General features: G+C 40.8%; 1 protein-coding gene across 1 annotated transcript in view; it reads left to right on the top strand.

Annotated features, from left to right (window-relative positions):
- LOC146786144 (cytochrome P450 2J4-like) overlaps positions 1 to 11,773 on the top strand; it is a 215,413-nt gene extending 203,640 nt beyond the window's left edge. The window contains exon 9 of the mRNA XM_085635648.1: positions 11,165 to 11,773. Within this exon, the coding sequence (XP_085491774.1) occupies positions 11,165 to 11,343 (179 nt within the window). The 3' untranslated portion in view covers positions 11,344 to 11,773. The remainder of the gene's footprint in view (positions 1 to 11,164) is intronic.
- Positions 11,774 to 24,733: the final 12,960 nt, after the last annotated feature.

The raw sequence follows: 24,733 nt of genomic DNA, 5'->3' as shown, positions 1-24,733 counted from the left end.
TGCTGCATTAATGTATAACATTGCGAGGAAGAAATACAAAACAACACTAGATAGCTCAAATGGATTCTTTTGCCAAAATATACCGCCTGCAAGCAGATATTTGACAGCATTTTCCACCCTAGGCTTTCAATGACAATTTTGTAGACTGCCCCAAAGGTATAAGAAAAGCCCCGGGTTGATCTCAGCAAGAGTATCAGAGTTACTTCAAAATTACTTCAAAATTGTGATGAGGAGGCATTGTCCTCTGTAGATGATATTTATCTGATGGACAATTAATTTTTGGATCAGTTGCGCAGGGTGAACAACATAATTCTGTGGTTCGTCGCTGAGGGCTACAAATGAAACTTTAAAAAATCAAAAATTGCCCACCTCAATGTCCTATTTTTGGGATATGAGTTATCAAGTGACTGGGAAATGCCCGGCAGGTAATTTGGTGACCAATCCTAAAAATAAGATCTACTTTTTATAAATTGAAGTTGGATTTCTTTCATTTTGGGGCCGATTCCGATCCTGTCTTTTTTTTTCCCGTCCGACTCGTATCGGTAAATTTTTCCATACAAATCGTACAAGTCCCACCCGACCCGTGAAGTACGATTCGTACGGGAAAAATACAACTTTTCTCGATCCGATTTGTACGGATCGGCCCGATCCTTACAAATCGGATCGGGAAAAGTTGTACAAGACGGACCCGGACACTTTTCCGTACAAATTGTAAAAATGCAGTCCAACCGTACTAGTACGATCCGGACCGGCTTTCCGATTTACGATTTGTACGGAAAACGTCCTGTACACGGGGAATGCCATTACCCGCTACGAAGCGAACTTTGTATGACTCGTATCCCGGGAAAAGTTGTTCCCGGGGTGCGAGTCGTACAGGGGTAAGAGTCGTACAGGCATACACCCCCAACATTGCGTATGTACTGTGCGTACCCCAACATCGCGTACCCCAACATTGCGTACCCCAACATCGCGTATGTACGGTGCGTACATACGCGATGTTGGGGTATGCGATGTTGGGGTACGTGATGTTGGGGTACGCGATGTTGGGGGTACGCACAGTACATATGCGATGTTGGGGTATGCGATGTTGGGATACGCACCGTACATACACAACACACGGGGGTGTATGCCTGTACGACTCGTACCCCTGGGGACTCTGCTTTTACAGCTGTTTTTGGCTCCCATAAGAAAAGAGCTGTACGGAGTGCCGTAGGGACGAATTGTACTTGCTGGGCTGGAAACCGCTGCTTAAATACATACAGACGTCGCGTGCAAGCTGTTCCGGATCAGAATCGTTGGTTTATTTTAGCTGTATGGTCTTTTGTACGATTTGTATGGAAAGAGGCTATCTGTACGAATCGTACTTCCTAGGTTGTAAGAAGAGTTTACCGGGGAAGAGTTGTTCGGGAAAAACGCTCCATACAACGATTTGTACAGCCTTTTTCCAGGATTGGAATCGGCCCCTTTGTGTTTCTTTCTTGATCAGCTGAATTCGGTATTCTAAATGATTTACACTTGTTCCTTTGGTTAAGCCTGACTGCTCGAAGCCACAGCTACCCAGGGTTGAGCTAAGGTTCTACAAGCAAGCCTGACTAGACCCAAGACAGGTTTGTGATCTTAATACAAGGCAAGGGCACACCACAACATATTCATAATAAACACCTTTCCTTGCAGTCGGGCGGTACCACGGTGGAGATTGTCAACGGCATCCCTGCAAACTGTAATACCTTCACTGTACATGAAAATAGAAATGTATTTTGAACACAATACAAATGCAGCCAGTATGAGGGTCATGGAGTTGGATGGAATGAATGAAGTAATACACTACATGAATAAATGGCAAGCACATCATGAGGAAAAGATAAATAGAAATTTCTGCGGCAAAAAAAGAATGGGATGTGAAAAAGAAACACCTGCACAGGGATGTAGTGACATAAGAACAGTACATGACACGAAAAAAAACATACTGGAAAATATGAGAGACAGAGGCAGCTGCTACAAGGTATAACATTACAACAGTTACTACACACAGAGGGAGACAGAGTGGGTAAACTGTTAGTTTGGCTGTTGAGAAGGGGACAGGGCGACAACATTTACAGCAATAAGAAATAAGCTTGGCACAGTAGTGAACACACACAGCAGTATAAATGAGGCCTTCCTTGCATTTTATAAACAACTATACAAACACACACCCTTGTCAGGACACAGATGTAACATAACCGATATTGCACACATGAGGATTGCCATGATTGATGCAAGAGCAGAAAGCCAACTTGACTACAGGAAATACAAATTGACATAAAAGAACTACACACTGACAAGACTCCGGGGGGTAGATATTCTCCCAGAAGACTGATACACTGGACACATGTAGGTATCTTGGTGGAAAGACTGTTAATGGTATACCAGGAGGTTCTAGGAAAGGGAGAGCTGCCTAAGTCAATGCATTAGGCTGTATTAGTAGTACCTTTGAAACTTAGGAAGGATCAGTATGACTGTATGTCTTAAAGGCCACTGTCTATGCTTAGCAAGGACAAGATACTGGGTAAGGTCCATGTGTTGTGGCTAAATGGAATGATCGGGAGCCTTGTTCACATGGACCAGAATGGCTTCCTACCAGGAGGAGAACAGCACTGAACAGCACATGCTTGGCTAGTGTAATATAAGATCCAGAAAGCTGTGAGCAAGACATATCAATAGTGTTGTTGGACACTTTACTTTACCTTAGCTTTATTTCAATTTAAGATGATAATCCATGAAAGCATGAATTCCTCCTACTGATAACAGGAAATACCATCAAATAAAAGCACTATGGCAATCAGGACGAATGCTGGCACTATAACGCTCCAATAATACAGCAAAATACATAAAAATTAAGCAAACATAAATGTAAAGTGCATACTGGAAATTAAAAACACATTACCATTAATAAGATAAAAACAGAACAGAAAACCTGGGGCACACAGTGCAAAACATAAATCAGTTAAAACATTAAAGATTGCCTAAGCTGTAAACTATGTTTAAGGAAGGTGACCACACCAAGGCAAACCTTGGGGTTTGGGAGGGTCTGTAACTACAGAAGGGCCAGGATGTGTCAGGAAATTGAGGTAGTTCTCAACAGGGGGGCCAAAACATCGTAGCATAACTGTATACAACCTGCAAAAGAAGGTGAAATGGGAGTTTGCAGAGAATGTTCATCGAAGGAACGGATCAGAATTTCCTCTGGGTTGAGATGGCCCACAGGAAAAGAAAGTTGGCACCTGATCAGTCCCAACCTGAACCTGGCAAGAAGAGCCCTGTCCCTTCCTCTTGGTACCATGGCCAAGAAAGGTTTCATGCTGAGGGTGGTTTGTACCAACACATACTTTCTGTTTGCAGGTTTCTGCAATTCACAGGCTTCTCTTTCCTTGAGAAGGTGTTCCCTAATAGCTTCTTTGAGCCTATTTTTGTCTTTCACCATACATTGACCAGTCGAAGTAATTTTGTCAAGTGTTGCATGTATCTTTGACATATCTGAGCCATGGGATTTGAAATCCCATAGCACAGCCAAAGCAATCCAAAATGATGTCCCTATTCTGCGCGGTCTCCTGATTGCACCAGATGGAACACTATAGCATAAGTGGCGCCATTTTAATGGCATCCATCAAATATGGCAGACCCAGTTCCTCATGGATGGTTCAGTGACAGAATATTGAGCACACAAATATTGCACAGAAATATTGTGTCAAAAATATCGTTCAAATAAATATCATGTTTCTATACTTATAAAGGTAAGTACAAAAATATTCAATAAAAAATATAACATAAATAGCTTTTTAAAATAAATACACAGTTTGAAATAAGATAGTAAAACTTAAATATTTTATTACATAACTATAATATAAAGTATATTACATAAAACTAAGTAACATTTAACGAGAAAAATAAATGTATACTTATGTAGACATAGACACTTAAAAACACATATGTGTGTATGTTTATATATACATATTGTCATATAGTTCCTAGGAATCCCCAGGACCTGAGAGTTTTGGATGACTAAACTGAGGGCTTGGTGTCCAAACCTCTTCCTGACACCCCCACAGGATATGTCAGCCATTAGACCAGCTAGCCTTACAGTGCCACTACCACCCCCTGTATCCTACAGTGGTGTAGGAAATTTCTGGCAACCACTGAACATGACAACCCCGATTCCTCAGGGGTCGTGGAAAACAGTACAGTACTTTTCGGTAAATCAATCGTGCTTACTTATTCTCAGAAAATGCACAGGATGGCGATTAGGACTTTTCAATAAGGATTTATTGGTCTAGCGTCAGTCTTGTGTAAAACATATTTGCTGCGACAATCAGGAGACAGAAACATCCGAAAGAAATCGAAAGTACTAATATGGTAAATAGTATATACATTTCTACCATACTGCTAAAAGGATGAACGTAAACAGTTCAGATAAAAGTTTAGCATTTGCATAATCCTATAATGTGCCCTAAGTAACTTGCCTAAGTGTACCTAACCTAGATATGTAGGTGTAGCATGTATATGTGTGTAGATATATATGTGTGTATCTATGGACAAGAATCCCCTAGGGAAGACCCAACCCCCTCACCTGATGGTGAGAATGAAGGACCCCATCTCTGCTTCAAGGATGACACCCCGCAAGGGATGTCAGATCGCTGCGTGTCGAAGATTCAGCATGCAGGACCCCGTGTCAGCTTGGAAGGAATTCTCCTCTAATTTGCAGGGAAGATTAAGAGTCTTATATAATAGAGTAGTCACTCCGGGTTTCTTCTAGAATCGATATGTTTTGAAAACAGTCATAACTATTTTGAAAACAATCATAAATGTTTTTCCAAACAAATGCGATCATGCACAGCTGGCTGTTGGCCAAGGATGAAAAAAAGTGGTGACCCTTATACAGGATTATGCAGTGCGTGAGGACATGTTTATGTACATCAGGTACAGGAATTGGGATCGAATACTAAGAGCTGATGTAGAAGAGACAGGAGCAAGCTACTAGGTAAAAGGTCACCTATTTCAGAACCGTTATTGTCGTGTGGATGGGACAATGTATGTGAAAAGGGGTATACATGACAGAACTAGCCTAAAGGACATGACAATATCTATAACAGATAACTATTGTTAAATATATATATTTTGCATTATATTAAGTTTTGTTTGCGTTTTTTTAATTAACTAATATAAAAAGCATGTACATAGTTATATATGTGAACAAGGCTCGACGAGCTGAAACGCGTCATGGCGATGAGAGGAGTAAAATATATCATCTAAGCACTTACGCTGGGTCTGTGTCCAAGTTTGTTCGGTGAAATCGTTTACCGGATCTGGAAAGCAAGTAATTTAAATATATATAAATACACAAAACATTAAAAAATGTAGAAATTAAAATGAATAGGAACATTAAAAAACACATGTACTAAAGATATTAATTAAAAATAAAATACACACACACATATATATATATAGTCCCAGAATGCAATGTACTCACGAGAGGAAATAAGTTGGTGCCCAGAAACATCATCTGTTGGCCTCCAGAACTAGGCACCCCACCGGTCCCCAAAAACTCCATTAAAAACCTGGGAATGGGGTTAGAAAACAGTCTTTCTACATAGACACAAGCCACAAAACTGGCAGCCACCTGTTTTGGAATACTAAGCATGACCCGAAAGATTTTACCCCTGAACAGGCATGGAGACCCATGGTTTAGGCCTTGGTGATATCACGGCTGGACTACGGAAACTCCCTCTTTCTGGTCAGTGAACAGACTTCAGGTGGTTCAGAATGCCGCAGCCAGGATACTCCTAGGCACCCCAAGACAAGACTCAGCGAAAGCCGCTTTGAAAACACTGCATTAGCTTCCAATTCAAGCCAGGATCAAATTTAAAATTGCTATGTATTGCCCACAAAGTCATGAATGACAAGGGTCCTGCCCTACTAAGAAATCTTGTCGCTCCTTATGTTCTGGGTAGATCTCTGAGATCTTCATCAGATCTACTCATGAAGAGAACAAGAATAAAGGAATCGAGATGGGGAGGAAGATCTTTCTCACACCTGACTCCTAGTCTTTGGAATTCCCTACTTAAAGAAACATGATTGCTAAGAGATGAACTGATATTTAGGAAAAAAATAAAAGCAAGGATCTTCCCCCGATAACTTCTTTTCCCTGACTTCGTCTTCTCTTCAACGCTGGGAAGCCTTTGGGCAGCCATGCACTTTATAAGTCCATAAACATAAACCCAATGTTATCCTGTGGGAGAGGTAGGCCTCTTAGTGGTGAAAAACAAATTTGTGAGTTTTTCACTAACAGGACATGTAAAACGTAAAAGTGCATGTTCAGCCTTTAAATTACAATGCACCCTGCCATTGGGTTACCTAGGTCTTACCTCAGGGGTGACTTATATGTAATAAAAGGCGACTTTAAGGCATGGCAAGGGTTTTATTTGGCAAGTGGATTTGGCCGTTTAAATATGCATCAAGGCTACAATGGCAGATCTGGGACATGTTTATAGGGGCTACTAAAGGGAGTGGCACAATAAGTGCTGCAATCCCAGTAGTAGCATCTATTTTACAGGCCCTAGGTATATGGTATATTACTTTACTAGGGACTTATAAGTAAATTAAACATGCCGAACAGGTATAAGCTAATTTGACCATGATTTAGGGAATGAGCACAAGCACTTTAGCACTGGTTAGCAGGCCTAATGCCAGCAAAAACAAATTCTGAAAAATAGGATGGTGAAGGCAATATGTTTGGGGGAAAACCACCTTAAGGTTGACAGATCTAACAGCATGTAATCTACATGAGGCTATAGACAATTTGGCAATCCAACATATGAGTGCAAACATGCAGAATTGTTATATGCGGAGGACCTACTGGTCTACTTGACAAACCCAGAATGAATACTTAGCAGTACTACTGAATGAATTATATGCATCCATAAAGCAGTCTGGACAGAGGGGCAAAACCAGAAATCAATATTATTTCAAATAGGAGCATGTGAGGAAATGTGGATTATTATATGTTGTGGTTTTGCGACCTCACTGTATAATAATTCAATTCAATATTTATTAAGGATTTGGAAAGCCAATGAGGTCCACATAAAATAGATACACAATTATCACATAATAAATATAGTAAAATAGAAGCTCAGTTCCTTTCTTAGTCCATCGTAAAGGTATCAAAACCCTTCATAACCAGTTCCAAATTCTCCTTCACATGGCAAGATAAGAATGTCCACAAGCAAAGGAATGTAATCAAATGCACGATATGTAAATTAAGGTGGCTGAGACCTTCAAGTACTAAATGCAACACACAGCTGGATAAGAAGACTAGGCTTTCCTTTCGCACTTATTAAGTAAAAGAAATAGGCAAGAACTTATGGTTTGTAAACCTAGTTGTAAAGTTACGTACTGGATACTCAACCGTTCATCAGAGGCAGTGGACTCATTGTTCAGAAAACACTGAGGTTACGGCAGAGGTGCAGTAAACACAGATGAGGGGTTCTTTGAAGGAGCAGGTCTGAAACTCCTTCCAGAATGTCAGGAGAGGAGCAGCTTGATTGGTGTGCCTTATGATAATAGAGGGGGAGAACGGAGAAAGCGAGGTTGGACTTCATCCTTATATATAGTATTTACATAAAGAGTATTCCTTGCTAACAGTAACAGAACTCTGCACATTGTAGACAGCCCATAAGTTCTTTAGCGTTCAGGACGGACCCCCGAATATATGTTGTTACTTCGCAAACCAATAATTAGCATGCTTTTAGTACGAAGGGGCAAATTATCAAGGACGGCGTTAAAAATTATCGCCGGTTTAGCTGCAGAAAACTGCCACTAAAGTGGCGATAATGGGCTTGATAATATGCCCTTGAGAATTCCAATAGAAGCCCATGTTCTGGTGTGTTATTTGGACATTGACAGCCAGCATTATTTTGCAGTCTATTTTTGTTTTTGAACGAGTGATTGCAGCTACAGAAGCCATTTGAACAGCCCCCGTTGCGGCTTTGTCAGCCAATGAATTCCCTTCAACGTGAACGCCATCACGTTGGTGACTCAGCGTGTGTATCACGTGAGTGTTCTGTAGTCCGTTTCGCAACTGAACTACTTGTTCCCAAAGCAATTTGTGCTTGATTGTGCCACCTTTTGCATTTTTGAAACCATTTTGAATCCAATTCTGTAAATATTCATTGTAAGATTGGACACAGTAAAAAGAATCGCACACTATGAGTGTGGGGAATTTGTGATCCGTATTTTCAAGTGCCATCTTAAATGCTTGTAGTTCAGCTCGCTGAGCTGTACAATCTCCTAGAGATTGCGTTTTTGTGACCATTGGTCTGAATTTTCCATCTCGCATGCGACCTTTAACGAAAGTACACGCTGCACTGTAAGCTTGTTTACTCCCCATGGTGGGCTGTGCAGATCCGTCAGTATAAATTATAAATTTGTACGGGTCAAGAGGGAGAATTTCAGTAGGCAGAGGACATTCGTGTTCATATTGCAGGAATGCTTGTATTTTCAAATATGGATCAAAAACGTATTCAACATCAGTTGCAGCAAGAGAATCAACCCATTGTATCCATCTCGGATGTAAAGCTTTTGCATTTGGAATGCTAGCCTTTGTAACTGCCTCTAGGGCTGGTACAGGAGTCAGAACCATAATGCGTTTCCCCTGTCCTAGGGCTCTTTCTTTTGCTACAGCGGTTTGAACTGCTGTCAGAATTTTTTCTGTAGAAGTGAATTTCATTTCTGCTTGTGTATACAAGTGGGATTTGTATGCAATTGGTACTTTTTCACCTTTGTTAAAAGTTAAGTAGGTGAATCTGCATTGACCCGGAATTATTCGGATCACTAAGTTGCGTACGTTTACGCGTGTTTGCAAGTGTTTCGTTGCTAACATGTCTGTTTGGAGTGAACGCTAAATTTCTGTGTGTTTTTGTGTCCGATTTGTGATTTTATAATCAGGTTTGATTAATTTGTAGAGAGGTTTAACCCATACTGCGTAATTTAAAATGTATGTTCTTCCAAATTTCAGTGAGTTTCATAACATGAATGCAAACAGAACCTCATTTAGCCGCACACTGCTAACCTACTATGGCACGGAATAAGTATATAATAAGAATGGGAATTTTCAAACCTAACACTTTGAGGGGTCCCTTGCTGTAGTAGTAGCATAGGAAAAGATTGAAGTTATGTGAAGAATAGATGCACTGTAGCAAATTCAAATCACAAACTTGGTCATGGTAGGGTTGCTGCTGGTTCTGGGTTAGACATCAGAGCTGGTCCCGGATTCTCCTCCGGTGTCAGCGGTATCAGCACTGGCATTGATAAAGGATGTATTGAAGTGGGACTTGGAACAGGGATGGAAGTCTGTACCGGAGTCTTTGCTGAAACCATGATGGGTTCAAAGGTGTTCAGATGGCAAAGAGAAGAAATATTCTGACTGGCAACCTGTTCCTTGAGTCACACTAGAGGGAGGTGTAAGAGTGTCACAAAATATGCAGTACGGCCTCCTTAAAGGCTTTACCCTGCTGAGTATTGCCGATGGACCAGGGAACCTGGGGTACATCGGGATCAACTTCAGAATCGTCTCCTCCATGGAGATAAAGATCAACATTAGTTGGCACATTTACACCCTCACTACTTTTTTTCAAGAGTAATGCGGGATGGGGTTGAGTCTCACTTCATTTTCTTCCACTTAGACTCCAACTTATTTTTTATTTTTTTTATTTGACAGAGTTGTATATAGCACAAACTTGACCGAATCGGGTATCAGAGCGCTTTACATAGCGCCAGTTGCATTACATGAGGACACATTCATTTTTGTTAGGCACGGGGCGATTAAGTGATTTGCCCAGAATAACAGGATGTTCAGCATCATTGCCGAGACTCAATCCCAGTTCCCCAGATTTGAGGTCGACCGCCCTAGCCGTTAGGCCAACTCCTTTCCCCACTTACCTGAGTACTTCAACCATGAAGACGATTTCTCGCGGGAATGACCTCTAGAGCTGGCCCGAACCATCTACTTAGAGCGAGGGTGGAATTGTGTAATTTCATCCTGGGGATTTACAGCTTTGCAGTCCTACATCACAGTCAGGTGCATAAGAGGGCACTCATCGCACTACGTGCACCCAAGCTAAATTACCAAAACACACATTGTGCAGGTCTGTGATCAACATCAATTTTCGAAAGTCACAGCATGGTTTGAAGCCTGTCATTTTAGGATGTGGCATCATTCCTAGGCACACTTTACTTAGTTTTTGGGGGTCATCGAAAGCAGTAGAGCTCCAGATCTGTGTTCGAAGGCGAGGAAAGAAAGCAACTGAGGCAGCATGGAGGGGTGGCACTAATGTGCTGCATTGCTCCGTCGCTTCGGACGCAAACGCGAAGCATACGTAGAGCCACACAGGGCTACCTTTGGAATGTTTACAATCCAGTCTGGCGCCTGCAGAATATTCTAAAGGTGAGGACTCTGCTTTTAGAAGTATCTATCACAAATGTTAGTCACGGAATGAGAATTTTGTGGCAGGGTTAACCCACAGTGGTTCGAGAATGTGTCTCAGCACCTGTTGCTTCACTCAGCTCTAGATAGGTGGGAATGAATAGGTCCTCTCCAGGGGCCATTCACTTTAAAAATGTTGAGTCACAGATATGTTTCTTTTGTTGCCCTGGAGTACTGGGTCTTCACAGGCACTTATCTCCAAATAGGCCATTTCAACTCAAAGTATTTTGGTTCTTCTGGGATATGTGGCTTCCTGTGGGCTGATGGCTGATAACTGGGACTAACGGACGATTTCCAAAAATCTCTTGAACCAATGGAAACAGTCAGAAATGCCTTTCAATGTTGAGTTCCTCTTGGCTATGTGAGACCACAGGTAGGTTCTAAAGCACAGCCTGCTGCACAATTCAAAATCCTGGTTTTCCCCACAACTGCATTTAGGTGGGAAGGTGTAGGCCGCTAATTTGCAGTATTTGGGTCCAAGATTGGACATTTAAAATTAAGCTGCTTTTAGATCTTTAGAATGTGAAAATTGTACATAATCATTTCTTGCACTTCTTTCATGTTGTCCTTCAGCCCATAATGTTAGGTAGATTGCTTCTTCCATATTACACTGAAGAATAATTACTTAATTCACTGGTTGTGTTTTAACAGGACATCGAATGTGCCTGGGGGAGCAGCTGGCCAGGACTGAGCTCTTCATCTTCTTCACCAGCCTGCTAAAGGCCTTCACCTTCAGGATCCCAGAGGGGGTGAAGGATATCAACATGGACTACATGTCAGGGTCTATACTGCAGCCACACACATATAAGATCTGTGCCATTCCCCGCTAAGAAGTGGGGGATTCTGAAGAGTTCAGGAATTCCCATAATGCAGGAACAGTTTATGAAAACTGGAATGTCTCAACTAGGTCGAAGTCTTCCTGCAACAATTTATTGCTGAACAGGTTACGTGCCCGTAGCAACTTGTTTTCTGATTTTTACTCCTTTTTCTCACAGATTAGATATGCAAAGGTTCCCTGTTGAGAGAAATGTACACAGGTGACTAGATCTGGAAAATGTTAAATGCCCTAAGACAGGCACCAGCTCATGTAATACCTGAATTAATTCACAGAGCTGTGAAGCAGTGAATGTGCATCCATCGCAGGTCAAAGATGTAACTATCCAAAAAGTGCCTCCTACAACTCGGATGTTGGTTCTACATTAAATATTTACACAACACATGGAAGAAGCAGCTGAAGCAAAAGCATAAAGAAACTGTATCAAAAATATTAGCATCAAGCATAGTCCTCAGAGGGGAAATCACCACAATGATAAAGTATTGATCAACCAAAAGCCTCATTTCCAAGGCCAAGTACCTTGCCCTATTGTAGTCTGTTTCCTGCTTCCTCATCTACAGACAGATCCCTCAAGTAATAATGTAGACTATGGAGGAGTGTCTGAAACAAAAATGAATCTAGTCATTCTGCTAAACCACTAATTACAGATGAATTCCTTGCTGAAACATATGCCTCATACCTTGCCTCAGAGTCCAGGCAGCAGTTACTCTAAACTTGTGGAGTGACTGACGCCCACATATCTGTCTACGAGATATCCAGCACTGAAGGGTCCTTCAAGTAGGCTTTACCTCTGCCTTAATTAGGGGATACTCTGCTTCTGACAGGTAGATATTTTCTTAGCATAACAGAGACTGGTACACACTCAGAAATTAGCTGCTTATCAAACAGCTATTTCATCACCCTGAACTACCTGGTTTACAGAATGAAAAAAACTTAGAGTATACTTAGATTTAAATCTGTGTCATGTATCTTCCATTATGGAGGGCTGCAATGCAGCAAAAGGCAATGGCCGATTAACTGTTTGTACAGCTTTAATTTTAACATTGCTCTAGGTAAGACAAAGGCCTTTGTTGGGAAGGGTTGGGCCTAAGGGATGGTAATGCGGTGATCCCTGGATCAGGACCACTTTTCCATCAATGCCAGGCTTGTATTTTACCGGATTAGCACAGAGCCTACATCTCAGCTGACCTTGTCCCCAGTGGCTCAGACTTGCCATCCACAGACTATTGCTAAACTGCCTGAGAGAAAGGTGATCCAATCGTAAGTGGAGTGAATAGATCCTGTGATTGACAATAAAGATGACTTTAACATCTTCACACTGGAGACATCGGTATTAAGCGGGAGGCAAGATGGCGGCTGTGGTGTGGGCTGTGTGAACAGCTCTGTCCTCCGGCTCCGCGTATTTCGGAGAGAAAGTATGCTGACTGAGGATTGAATCTTCGCGCGACATCGTGCCTCTTTCTTCTGAACAGAGTTGTTATTAAATGCCGTTTTTGAGGAACCTACCGTATTTCAGTGGTTTTTGGCGGTCTGAATTTGGAACCAGCTTGGACGATTCAAGGCTGCGGGTCCCGCCGGTGCGCGCACTCCGTCTCGGAGATTACTGTCTGCTCGGCTTAGCTTCCGTGACGTTGCTTCCAGTTTGCTAACGGATGCTGCTCGATGTGCTCCGATCCCGTGAGCGCTTCTTTCTGTGGCGTTTCCGTGGATTTTCAGCGGGATTCCAGTGTTTGGTTGTCCGCGGGAGCGGTGGGTCTCGAGGAGGCAAGAGGATGCCGCAGAGAGCACAGAAAGCCCAAATGAAGATTCAGACTCGCAGTGTGAAGGTAAAGCTGCCAGTGGAGGGGAAACTGCTCCAGGTAAAAAATACTGTAACCGAATCCATGGTTTCACCAGAACATGAACTTACTGATGGAGCGGGTAATGGCTTGGGTGTTGAGACATGTAAAAAACTACCTGTACCTCAAAGTACTCTAAAACAGGGTGTTCTCCCGCTCCATAGTTTTTTCGATAAAAAGACGCCAAAACACACTGATATTGTATCTTCAACCTTTACTCTCACGGCGGCTGATTCGGCTGAAGCTCCAGATGGTAACATTGTTGCTGTAACTGATGGGATACTTGTGGCTACAGATACAACAGTAACAACTGCTGACTCCCAGGCTCGGGACCCGCAAAGGATTATGGTAGACGGAGTCCAAAATGATTCGCTACAGGATATAGTGGCTGGTGAACCTTCTGTTGCTACAGATGCTAATCACTCGAAAGAAAGCTTAAAGGTTCAAGAGGGTACAGAAAATTTCTATTCCATGTCAGATCACTCGTCTGATGATAGTTTAAATGACAGTAGGGACTGGGCGGAGAACACTGCAGAAAACAGTCTTTCGGGTGAAGACGAAGATGGTGGTCATTCACATTTAATTTCACCCAACGACAGTGCTGCCACAGTAAAGAAACGTAAAAAGAGGGGCTCTCATAGTCGTGCTTCGAATAAATCTATTTCTAAAACCGCCGAGAATACTTTGCCAGGTATTCCTGTTGAAAATAATCTAGAAGCACAGGCTGGGGCTATAAGTGCAGAGATTTCTGCTAATATCTCAGACGGAAATAACCTGGTGGAAACCCCCACTGAAATTACGCTTACCACTATTTATGACACTATGATGGCTCATCGGGCGGAAAGTAAAATGGAAAATCTTCGTACTCAGGCCATCTGTACTAAACTTAAAAATACCGTCCGCCGTGCAATTAAACTTTCCTCTGAAACAGCGGATAGAGTGACTGAAGCTGAGGCACGCATTTTGGCTTTGGAAGAAGAATCTAAATCTCAGAAGCAAGAACTTGAGACTGTTAAAGGCCTTAGGGATGATCTTTCCTTTAAATTATCGGATCTTGAAAATCAGGCTCGTAGAAATAACCTACGATTTCTTGGAATTCCGGAAAAGAAAGAAGGAACCGATGTTAGACAATTTGTGATCGGACTTTTAAACGAGGCTTTTCCTGATGTAAAAGCTTGGGACTGGTCAAAAGAAGTCCAAAGGGCTCATTGTTTTCCTTTGTCCATTAGAAAACCACGTCAGGGTGAGATAGAATATCCTCGTGCAATTCTGGTTAGTTTTAATAATTTTTTGGCGAGGGAGGAAATTTCAACCCTAGCTAGACCGGAAAAAAAAGCAATTGCTAAAGGATGTACATTTTTTGTTAGGCCGGATTTCTGTCAGGCAACGGTGACCCAGCGGTGGCATCTTAGACAGTTAATTCCAGATTTTCAGAAAAAAGGAGCCACCGTTTACCTTCAGAATCCGGCTAAATTAAAAATTTTGTGGAAAGGGCAAACTAAATTCTTTTTTTCTGAGATTAAGGCCAAGGAATTTTTGCATACACTTTAAACTTAGGCTGCTGTTAGGTGTAACTTCATACTATTTTGCCATCATTTAAGATTCAATCTCTTAAGAAAGTGGTACTATATACCCTTTTTTGTATTCTCTGTTTTTTTTTTTTTTCTATTTTATAGTAGCATGCGGAGTTCGGTGAACGCAGCGCTCCATCTCACAGGAACTGAGAGTTCCTGAGTCTCATATGTTGGGGAGGGGGGTGGGCCGAAGGTCTGGGACCTGGGGGTGGGGGGGGGGGGGTGCTGGTGGTGGGGTTTGGGGTGTAAAGCAGCAAGAATTGTTGACCTAGGCACTATAAATTTGAAAAGACTGATTTTTATAATATATTTGAGCTATAGGAGTATTATAATGCTGAGAAATTTATTGTCTATTGTGTTTATTAGGATTGTAAGATGGGGAGAAAAATAAAAAAATATGCTCGTTAAGTATTAATGGTCTGAATGATCTTAGGAAGGTATGGATCCTGCGACATTTGATTCAGTTGTTGAAAATCGATATTTTATGTCTTCAAGAGACACACATTTCTTGGTCCAAGAGGGGCTTATTGAAAAAGTTGGGTCTTGAGCTTTTAGTTTGTTCTAAACAAATGGGAGTTACAAGAGGAGTAGCTGTTCTTATAAAACAGGGGATTGGGAAATGTGGTAAAACGCTAGGCGATAAATGGGGTAGATGGGGAATTGTGCAAATCATTATCGATGGGGCTGAATTTACAGTTTGTTCTTTATATGGTCCAAACTTAGACGACAAAGAAATGTTTAACCTCATTAATTCTGAATTAGCTAATTGGAATCAGTCTCTAATTATATGTGGAGATTTTAATATTAATATTGCAGCGAACTGTAATATAAGGGATACCTGGAACTATCAAAGTCGGAAGACTCAAGCCTATAGAGCTCTTAGGAATTTAATTTTGGGGAATGGACTGATCGATGTCTGGAATAAGCTTAGACCTACAGACCCAGGTTTCACTTATTTCTCTGCGCCACATCAAAAATTTGTTCGTTTAGACTATTTTTTTATTTCACCTAAATCTATTGAAGGTTTAAGTATAGATGTGGTACCACAAATTATTTCTGACCATAACCCTATCGTATTGGAATTCTCACTTCCCTCTACCGAGTATTATAACAAAAGGCAATGGTCGTTTCAAAGGAACTTATTGTTAGACCAGGACTATTTATCTTATATGGATGGGATTATTAAATAATTTTTTTCTAACAATAATGAGTCTGCATCGATACAAATAGTCTGGGATGCTTTTAAACGATTATTAGAGGTGAGACCTTGAGTTTTTCGCAACATCGTTTTAAAAAAAAACAGGCTGCTTTGGACAAAATAACTCAGGCAGAAACAAAATTAGCTTCTTGTATTGGAAATGGTTTTGGTGTACAGGAAGCTCAAAAAGCTGTATCTTTGGAGCGCTCGGTTGTTTACTCCTTTTTGGCAGAACATGTAGCGGCGAAGTATAAACTGTTTAAAAAAGAATGTTTGAATTAAGCGAACAGACGGGCAGAATTCTAGCTCAAAGGCTGAAACAGAAAGCAGTTATTACTGAAATTTTCAAAATAATTGATCAAAGCGGTGTTGCTCAAGAGTCTACGTCTGGTATATTAAGGGCATTTCCGGATTTTTATCAATCCCTATATAATAAATCGAATGATGGTACTAGTGTAAGGAGCGATGTGTCTAACTATCTTTCAAATTTAGATAGCTCTTCTTCCCTCACTGAAGTACAAAGTACAATACTATCTGCTCCAATTACTTGGGAGGAGATAGAAGAAGCTATACTTGGCTTAGCTTCCAGTAAAGCGATGGGTCCGGACAACATTCCTTTAGAATTTTACCGCACGTTTCGTAATGTATTGAAATCAGAGCTATTAAAAATCTTTCAAGAAGCTTTTTTTGGTCGATCCCCCCCTTCATGGTCATTATCAACTATAGTTGTATTTAAAAAAAAAGGTAAAGATGCTGTGGATTTAGGGTCTTATAGACCAATTTCTTTATTAACCGCTGACAGTAAGATTTTTTCCAAAATTTTAGCAAATCGATTAAAAGACTGTATGCCTAATTTAGTAGCAAAATGTCAACATGGTTTTATAAGAAAAAGAGATACGACGGACCATATAAGAAGAATTATTACTCTTCTTGACTGGGCGCAGGCTTCGGTATCCCCAGTCGGTGTGGCCCTACTGGACGCAGAAAAGGCGTTCGATAGGGTTGACTGGGGATTCCTTTGGTCTGTCCTGGCCTGGAAGAGATTCCCAGTTGAATTTATAACAGCTTTGAAAGCTTTATATATTGACCCTAAAGCAATTATACGAATAGCTTCTGACACCTCTACTATATTATCAATAACGAGGGGGACTAGGCAGGGGTGTCCCTGTTCCCCTCTGTTATTCGCGTTATATATAGAACCATATCTTCAAAAAATTATGCAAGATGACAACATCCCGCCTGTTATGATTCATCAAATAGGCTATAAAATTCTGGCCTATGCCGATGATGTGGCGATTGTGACTTCCGATATTAATCAGGCAGTCCCTAAGATTATAGAAACAGCTGCTGAATTTGGTTCATACTCTGGTTACAAACTAAATATCTTAAAAACACAGATAATTCATTCTGCCGCTGGCTCACCAACTGGCTTGACATTATCTAAGACGGCCTTGTATTTAGGCGTGATATTGTCAGCGAAAGTAGAAAACATTGTGGGGCTTAATCTTGACCCATTGCTCGTCTCTACGAATAGGTCCCTCGAGAGGTTAGATAATTTACATCTCTCTCTTTATGGCCGTACTAATGTTGTTAAGATGCTTTTTTTCCCCAAATTTCTTCATTTTTTTCGGACTATACCCTTATTTTTTCCTTCTAGTTTTTTAATTAAATTAGATAGGATAATTTCAAGATTTCTATGGGGAAATAAAAGAGCGAGGAGGTCTCTTACTTGGTGTACTCTGCCTCCGCTCAGAGGTGGCTGGGGAATCCCGAATTTCTGTTTGTATTATCTGGCGGTATCACTTAGATTGATGAGTTTCTTAATTTTTCAAGGGATAGTCCTGGATGATTTTTTATATCCATCAATATATACAATGATTCTTGGTAGCCAAGCACAAAGATGCTTAGTACGCTTTTCAGAACCAAGCTACTATAAGAAGACAAGATTTAAAGTTATGGAAACGGCCTATCAGATATGGAAAATGTGTAAACGAAGATTTCGTTTGGATAGCAACTTTAATTTTTATACGCCTTTATTTGACAATCCTATGTTGCCATCAATATTTTCAGATCATACTATGCAGCGCTGGCAAAGTCTTGATATTTGTCAGCTAGGGGATCTTTTTCCAAATGAGCAATTCGCAACATTTGCTTACCTTCAACAACAATATAATCTACCTAAGGCAGATTTTTTCAAATATCTTCAAGTACGCAGCTTTCTAAATTCTAAAAATTTAGTGAATCTTAATAAAATTAAGAAACATGAGGTATTAGAATGTTGTTGGAAACAAAATAGAATTGGGGTGATTGTGGTAGGGCAGCTGCCAGGGTGGCTTTAATTCAACAGCAGCCCTGGCATGTGGGGCAAGTACTGAGCTCCGATTTGTGCTCTTTTCCATGGACATGTTACTTTTTATTTATTAAGTGTTGTATTGCACCCCAATTATGTCACCTCACAGGAGCGTGAGAGCACATTTGCATAGAGGAAGTGGATACCACTTGCAAAATCTTGGTAAAGAATAGGGGGAAGATTTATAAGCCCCCTGCACCACTCGTACGTCACTTTTTGTGACATACTGGAGGAGCATTTCACTTCTCCATATTTATAAGGAGAGGAAAAGCCACCATATACACGCAGCAGTTTGCGTGGAAGGGGTGTTATATGGGTGTTGCTGTGGGTGTTCCCACACAACACCCATGGAACGGGACACATTTCCAGATTGATAAGGAATCGTAAATCTGGAAATGCAAGTCAATGCTATGCCTGGAAGTGCCTCAGCGTGGCGCAACCAAAGGGCTTGCGCTGACACGCTGTGGCACTTCCTTTTAGATCTGCCCCAGCGTGTCTCACAGGGTTTTAGTGTTCTTAGCATTTCCACTTGAGGACAATCCCAGATTCTATCAATATATTCCTCTACTCACTTATCCATGATTGCAGTCATTCATTCATAACACACTCTTTCGTTCCTGTACCCGTTCATTTACTCCTGTGCATTCATATATTCATCCCTGTACATACACTCACTCCATGATGCACACAAGCTCTCTTGAACAATAAAGCATTCGTTCCTGAATCCAGTGCTGCGTTCATGAACTCATTTTTTCTTGCACTCATTCACTCACTGCTGCATTCAGTCACTGTTGTTGAGTCATGTCAGCTCACTTCTTCCTTTACGTACTGCCTTATTCCCTGCAGTGTTCATTCACTCCTCTGCACTTATTTATGCATGTGCTTACTCATTCTTTCACGCACACACACACATGTATTCATGTACTCTGGGCTGCACTTCAATGACTGCACAAATGGATGAAAATCATAAATAGCTTTGCACACTCCCCATACAGGCACTGAGTTATCCTTCCGAACATTAACTCATTTTCACATCCACCCAAACACCAACTAAAAATACCAATCAATGCAGAAGAACAAATTAAATGAGAGGACAAACCACTGAGTACTCCTGTATTTCTTTAGTGGTCACATACACCTAGAATTGAACCAATCTATTGGTTAACACACTCTTTCTGGGCTGCCTGTCTCTCTACAAAGATGTTCAGCATACTAGTATTTAAAAAAATTAAAAGAATCATAAACTTAGAACATAATGATGACAATAATTTATTCATTCACAGCATGTGTGCCAATAATTCTTCGGTATACTTACCTGGTGATTAGGATACAAATTATCTCAGTCCATAACATTTCTTTCATGCCAACAATAATTGCAGAACAGTTACTTCACACTTTACTGTAGGGCCAGATGTATGACTGTAAAGTCCAGAAAAGAGACAGGCAGGAATATCTTGAAAGATAGTTTATTTTCCTTGCAGCACAGTACCATGGTACAACACCAACTGCCTGGGTAGAGAGTGAATCCAACCATTCCCAGATTCCATGAGAGAACTATATGTGACATATAGGGCATGACAGTACTAAGCTGTGGATGTAACACACCTTTTCCCTATATAAAATAAACAAACAAAAGATAAAGCAAAACTATGTATAAAGAGCATACAATACCCAGAAAAGAAATGAAAACGAAAGATAAAAGAGCATACAGAATTATACAAAATCAGCATACCTGGTAGGACAATGCTTAACACGCGTCCCCAACTTAAATCTAGATGCTACAGACTCTTCAGCAAGGCATTCTCTAGAGTTCTCAACATCAGGTGCATTTGAACCCAAAAAAGAGTTCTTTTGTGTCAGATCAGTAACATGCAAACCAGAGTGAACTTGTTCTCCCAAATTCATTCTCAGAAAAGATCCATCATTAAAGTTTTCATTGACATCTGGATTACACTTAGCCACACGTCTTACATTCCAGACCTTCCCATCCTGATTCAGAATACTCTTGCCAAAAACCTTAATGATCTTCATATCTCTGCCAAATCTTTGCATACTCTTCGTGAACACAGCAGGTTTCTTCACTTTCACCCAATCACCCACAACAAACGAATGACACCTGTTTTTCCATTTTTCGTCACACAATTTCTTAGCCTTATCTTGCTTCATCTGGACTCTCTCCTTGATCTCTTGAACATTCACCCCACCTTGAAATTTGGTCTGTTCCTTCCTGAACCACCTTGGACACAACTTGGATATGGGTTGTCTACCTCTCAACAATCTAAAAGGATAGACCTCAGTAGTGGTTTGGGGTGTAATATGATACCACCACAGTTTTTCCCTCAAGTTGTTCTTCCACAAACAACCAAAACCCTGTGCCCAAACAATACACTCCTTAAGGACTCTATTAAACCTTTCAACTTGTCCATTACCCTGTTTTTGGTACAGAGCAGCGGTTGCATGTTTAATATTACTAAAGGAGAAACAACTTTGCATTTCTTGGAGACAAGTTGAGTACCATTATCAGATATAACCATTTCAGGATAACCCTCTTTGGAAAAACGTCTTTGAAAAACTCAATAATGGCAGAAGAAGTGGCATAAGACACCAATTTCACCTCCGGCCATTATGAATGGTAATCCACTAGTACCAAAGCAAAACAACAATCAGACGGAAGTGCCTGAAAAGGTCCAGAAAAATCAAATCCCACCTTCTGCCAAGGAGTGGTAGGCCAAGGTATAGGTTGAAGGGGAGCTGGAACAGGTTTCAATATTTTTTCACTATTGACACACACAGGACATTTCCTCACCACTTTTTCTGCTATTCTGTCCAAACCAGGCCACCAAAACATGGTGCGTATTAGCCTCTTCTTTGAGGACATACCTGGATGTCCTTCATGAGCCAATATCAAAATATCATTCAGCATACCTTTTGAAGGAATACATTTTCCACTTTTAAAAACGAGTCCATTTTCTACAACCAATTCTTCTGCTATTTTAAGGAACAGAACAAGTTCCTCCTTTCAGGCCATCTTTCTTCAACAAACTTTTCACCTCACACAGAAGTTGATCATCCATACCAGCTGTCATCCAATTGTCTTTCTGTAACCCCTTAAATTCATCAGAAACATAATCAGACACAGCAAGTACAAGGTCCTCCTCGACACCAGTTAAATAATTTGCTATGTCAGATAAGGGCAGACGTGACAAACAGTCAGCCATTACATTGCGAAGTCCTGGTTCATACTCCACATCAAAACAATACTCTTGAAGTTTTAAGTCTGGCATTCCGAGCAGTGGCATTCCACCCCCCCCCCCCCCCCCCGGTGGTAGAATCCCTACAAGGGGCTTGTGATCAGTTTTGAAAATAAATTGTGACCCCCAGATGAAATTACGGAAATGTTCAATTGCCCAAACACATGCCAACAACTCCTTCTCTATAACAGCATATCTTCTCTCCGCATCCAGCAGGGTGCGTGAGCAAAGGTAATAGTTTATTGTTCCCACAGTTACATAACATTGAACACCCATCCTAAAAGGTTGAAGTGTAGGAACATGGGCGATCTCTTTCTTAATCTCCTCAAAAGCAGATTTTTGTCTGTCAGTCCATAAATAGTCCACATTTTTCCTCGTGAGTTCATGGAGAGGTTCCATTTTGGAAGCAAAATTAACAATGAAATTGCTATAATACTCACAAAGTCCTGCAAAAGACAATAACATCTACCTGTTGAATGGCACTAGACATTTCTTGGAGACAACACCATCCTTGGATACTGTGTGACCCAGGTACTCAACAGATTTACAAAAGAAATGACATTTGTTACCTTTTGTGTAAAACCATTTTTCTTCAAAATGCCACACACTTCCCTAAGATTCTTCTCATGTTCCCTTTCATCTTTTGAGAAAATCAAGATATCATCTTGGAAATATTTGACACATTTTTCCATATCCTTGAAAAGATGAAACATAAACATTTGGAAAACACGCCGCAGAGGCTAATCCAAAAGGCATACGTTTAAATTTAAATAGGCCCTGTGGCGTAATGAACGCAGTCAAATCAGAGAATCCTCTGTCAGCTCAATCTGATGGTATGATGACCTCAAGTCTAGAGTAGAAAATACTTTAACCCCATCAAGCATGCAGATCAGTTCATTAATGTTGGGCAGAGGGTGACAGTTTACAATAATGTTGGCATTGACAGCTCTCAAGTCCACACAGAGTCTCAGAGAATTGTCTGGTTTACGTGCCAAAACTATCGTAGACACCCATTCTGAAACCTCTATCTCTTCGATTACTCCCTCATCATTCACCATACCCAACAACATGTTTCTTTGTTCATCCCTCACATTAATAGGAACATTGTGTAACTTTTGTATGATTGGCTTAGCATTAGATCTGAGTTTGATTTTGTGGGAATATCCTTCCAATTATCCCAAACCTTCAGGAAAATCACTCACAATACCTCTATCCATCTCCTTCTCTTCAATTACCACAACAGACTTGTGACTTCTGGAGTTGAGAAAGATGCCAAGCTTCCATTGATTTTTCCAACCAAGAACATTCACAGCATTAGGTGCCAGATCCAATTTAATTACTGCTTCTCTACCTTTAAAATGAATTTCAGTGTTAACATATCCCACTATGTCAATTACACTACAATTAAAGCTCTCAGCAATAATGTCAGATGGAATCAAACATTCCATATTCCATAGATCTCCAAAATTTTGAAGATAGTCTGTGGTAACAATCATCCATGGCAATTCAGAATCAGCCATGAGTTCTAAATCAACTCCATTAATGTTCACAACACATTTAGGAGAACTTTTGACACCCTCTTTTCTGGTCTTATCCTCTAAAGCCTCTGAGATGGAAACAACAAAATCTTTAATTTTTCAGTATGTTCCGAATCACAAATATGCACCGTGTTTCCCTCATCACTACTAGCTCCAGTAACCAGATACGACACTTTATTCTTGTTATTCAAATACAATTTCTCCTGAGATCATGACAAACCTTGGCAAAATACCACATTTCGCACACGTTTTCCCAATGGCAGGACAACGAGGTGAGGAAGCAATGTGATACGCACTCCCACAGCGATAACATACAAACTTGTCCTCCCTAGCAAATCTGTTCTCTCCAAACTTGTTGAATCTTCCAGAAAAAATCTTATGATAATCATCAAATCTCTTCTTAAAGACACCCGACCCTTAGAATTACTATCTCCACCAACAGCGCCAACCACATCAGGATCATCTTTGTTGTTTTTTCAGACGCATGTGCAGATTTCATCCGTCTCTCAGATTGCTCTAAAGTTTTAGCTGTCGAAATCACATCTTGCATATTAGGATCCCCCATGACCCACAATTGTTCTTGAACTTTTCTACTTTTTATATGTACAATGATTTGATCCCTTATCATCTCATTAGTAATCCCTCCAAAATTACAATGTAAAGACAGAACCTTTAAAGCAGTGAGAAAATCTTCAAAGTTTTCTTCAGTTCCTTGCACTCTGGTGTAAAATTTAAATTGGTTTAAAGCTACACTAGCAGTCAGTTTGAATTTTTTCTCTAATCTTAAAAGCGCTTCTTGAAACACATCAGTTCCATCACCCTCAACAGGAATAGGTGGCATAGTACGAAAAGTCAACTGTCCCTCAGAACCTAAGCAATGCAGAAGAATATACTTCTTACGTTCCATTGACATGTCATCATCATCAATAGCTTTTAAATAAGTTAAGAACTCCTCTTTCCAACGCATCAATGGGATAGATGGATCACCTTTAGCTTGAAGAAATTTGATGGGAGGCTTAAAATGCATTGGAAATTGGAAATAAAGCAAAAACTGAATAAAAAAATATGAGTGTGCAGATCACTGTAAGAGGCTGTAAGAGACTGCACCCAGAAAAAGTGTGCAAAAGCTGCGCAAATAAGGGTAATAGTTGATGCTCCAACTCTCCGCCACTTGTAAAGTCCAGAAAAGGGACCGGCAGGAATATTGAAAGATAGTTTATTTTCCTTGCAGCACAGTACTCTGGTATGACACCAACTGCCTGGGGAGAGAATGAATCCTAGCATTCCCAGATTCCATGAGAGAACTATATTACATCACACAATATGTGACATATAGGGCATGACAGTACTAAGCTGTGGATGTAACAACGACCCTTTCATTTAGCGCCTCGCAATTTGCGCCACATTGAGAGGCGCTAAATGAAATATACAGCAGTGTGTTTACACTGTTTTGCAATTCCCAATGGGGTCGCAAAATGCGAGGCTCATTAATATTAATGAGCCTCTCGCAATTTGCGAGCCCATTGTGAAAGCCAGCCCTCCCAGGGATGGTGGCCTGCTGGGCTCAGCAGACCACCATGTCTGGGACTGCTTTTTAATTAAGCAGCTTTTTTTTTTTAAATGCAGCCCGTTTATC

Source organism: Triturus cristatus, chromosome 11, assembly GCF_964204655.1.
Source record: "Triturus cristatus chromosome 11, aTriCri1.1, whole genome shotgun sequence".
Classification (NCBI taxonomy): Eukaryota; Metazoa; Chordata; class Amphibia; order Caudata; family Salamandridae; genus Triturus; species Triturus cristatus.
This window is presented reverse-complemented; position numbering and strand designations above follow the sequence as displayed.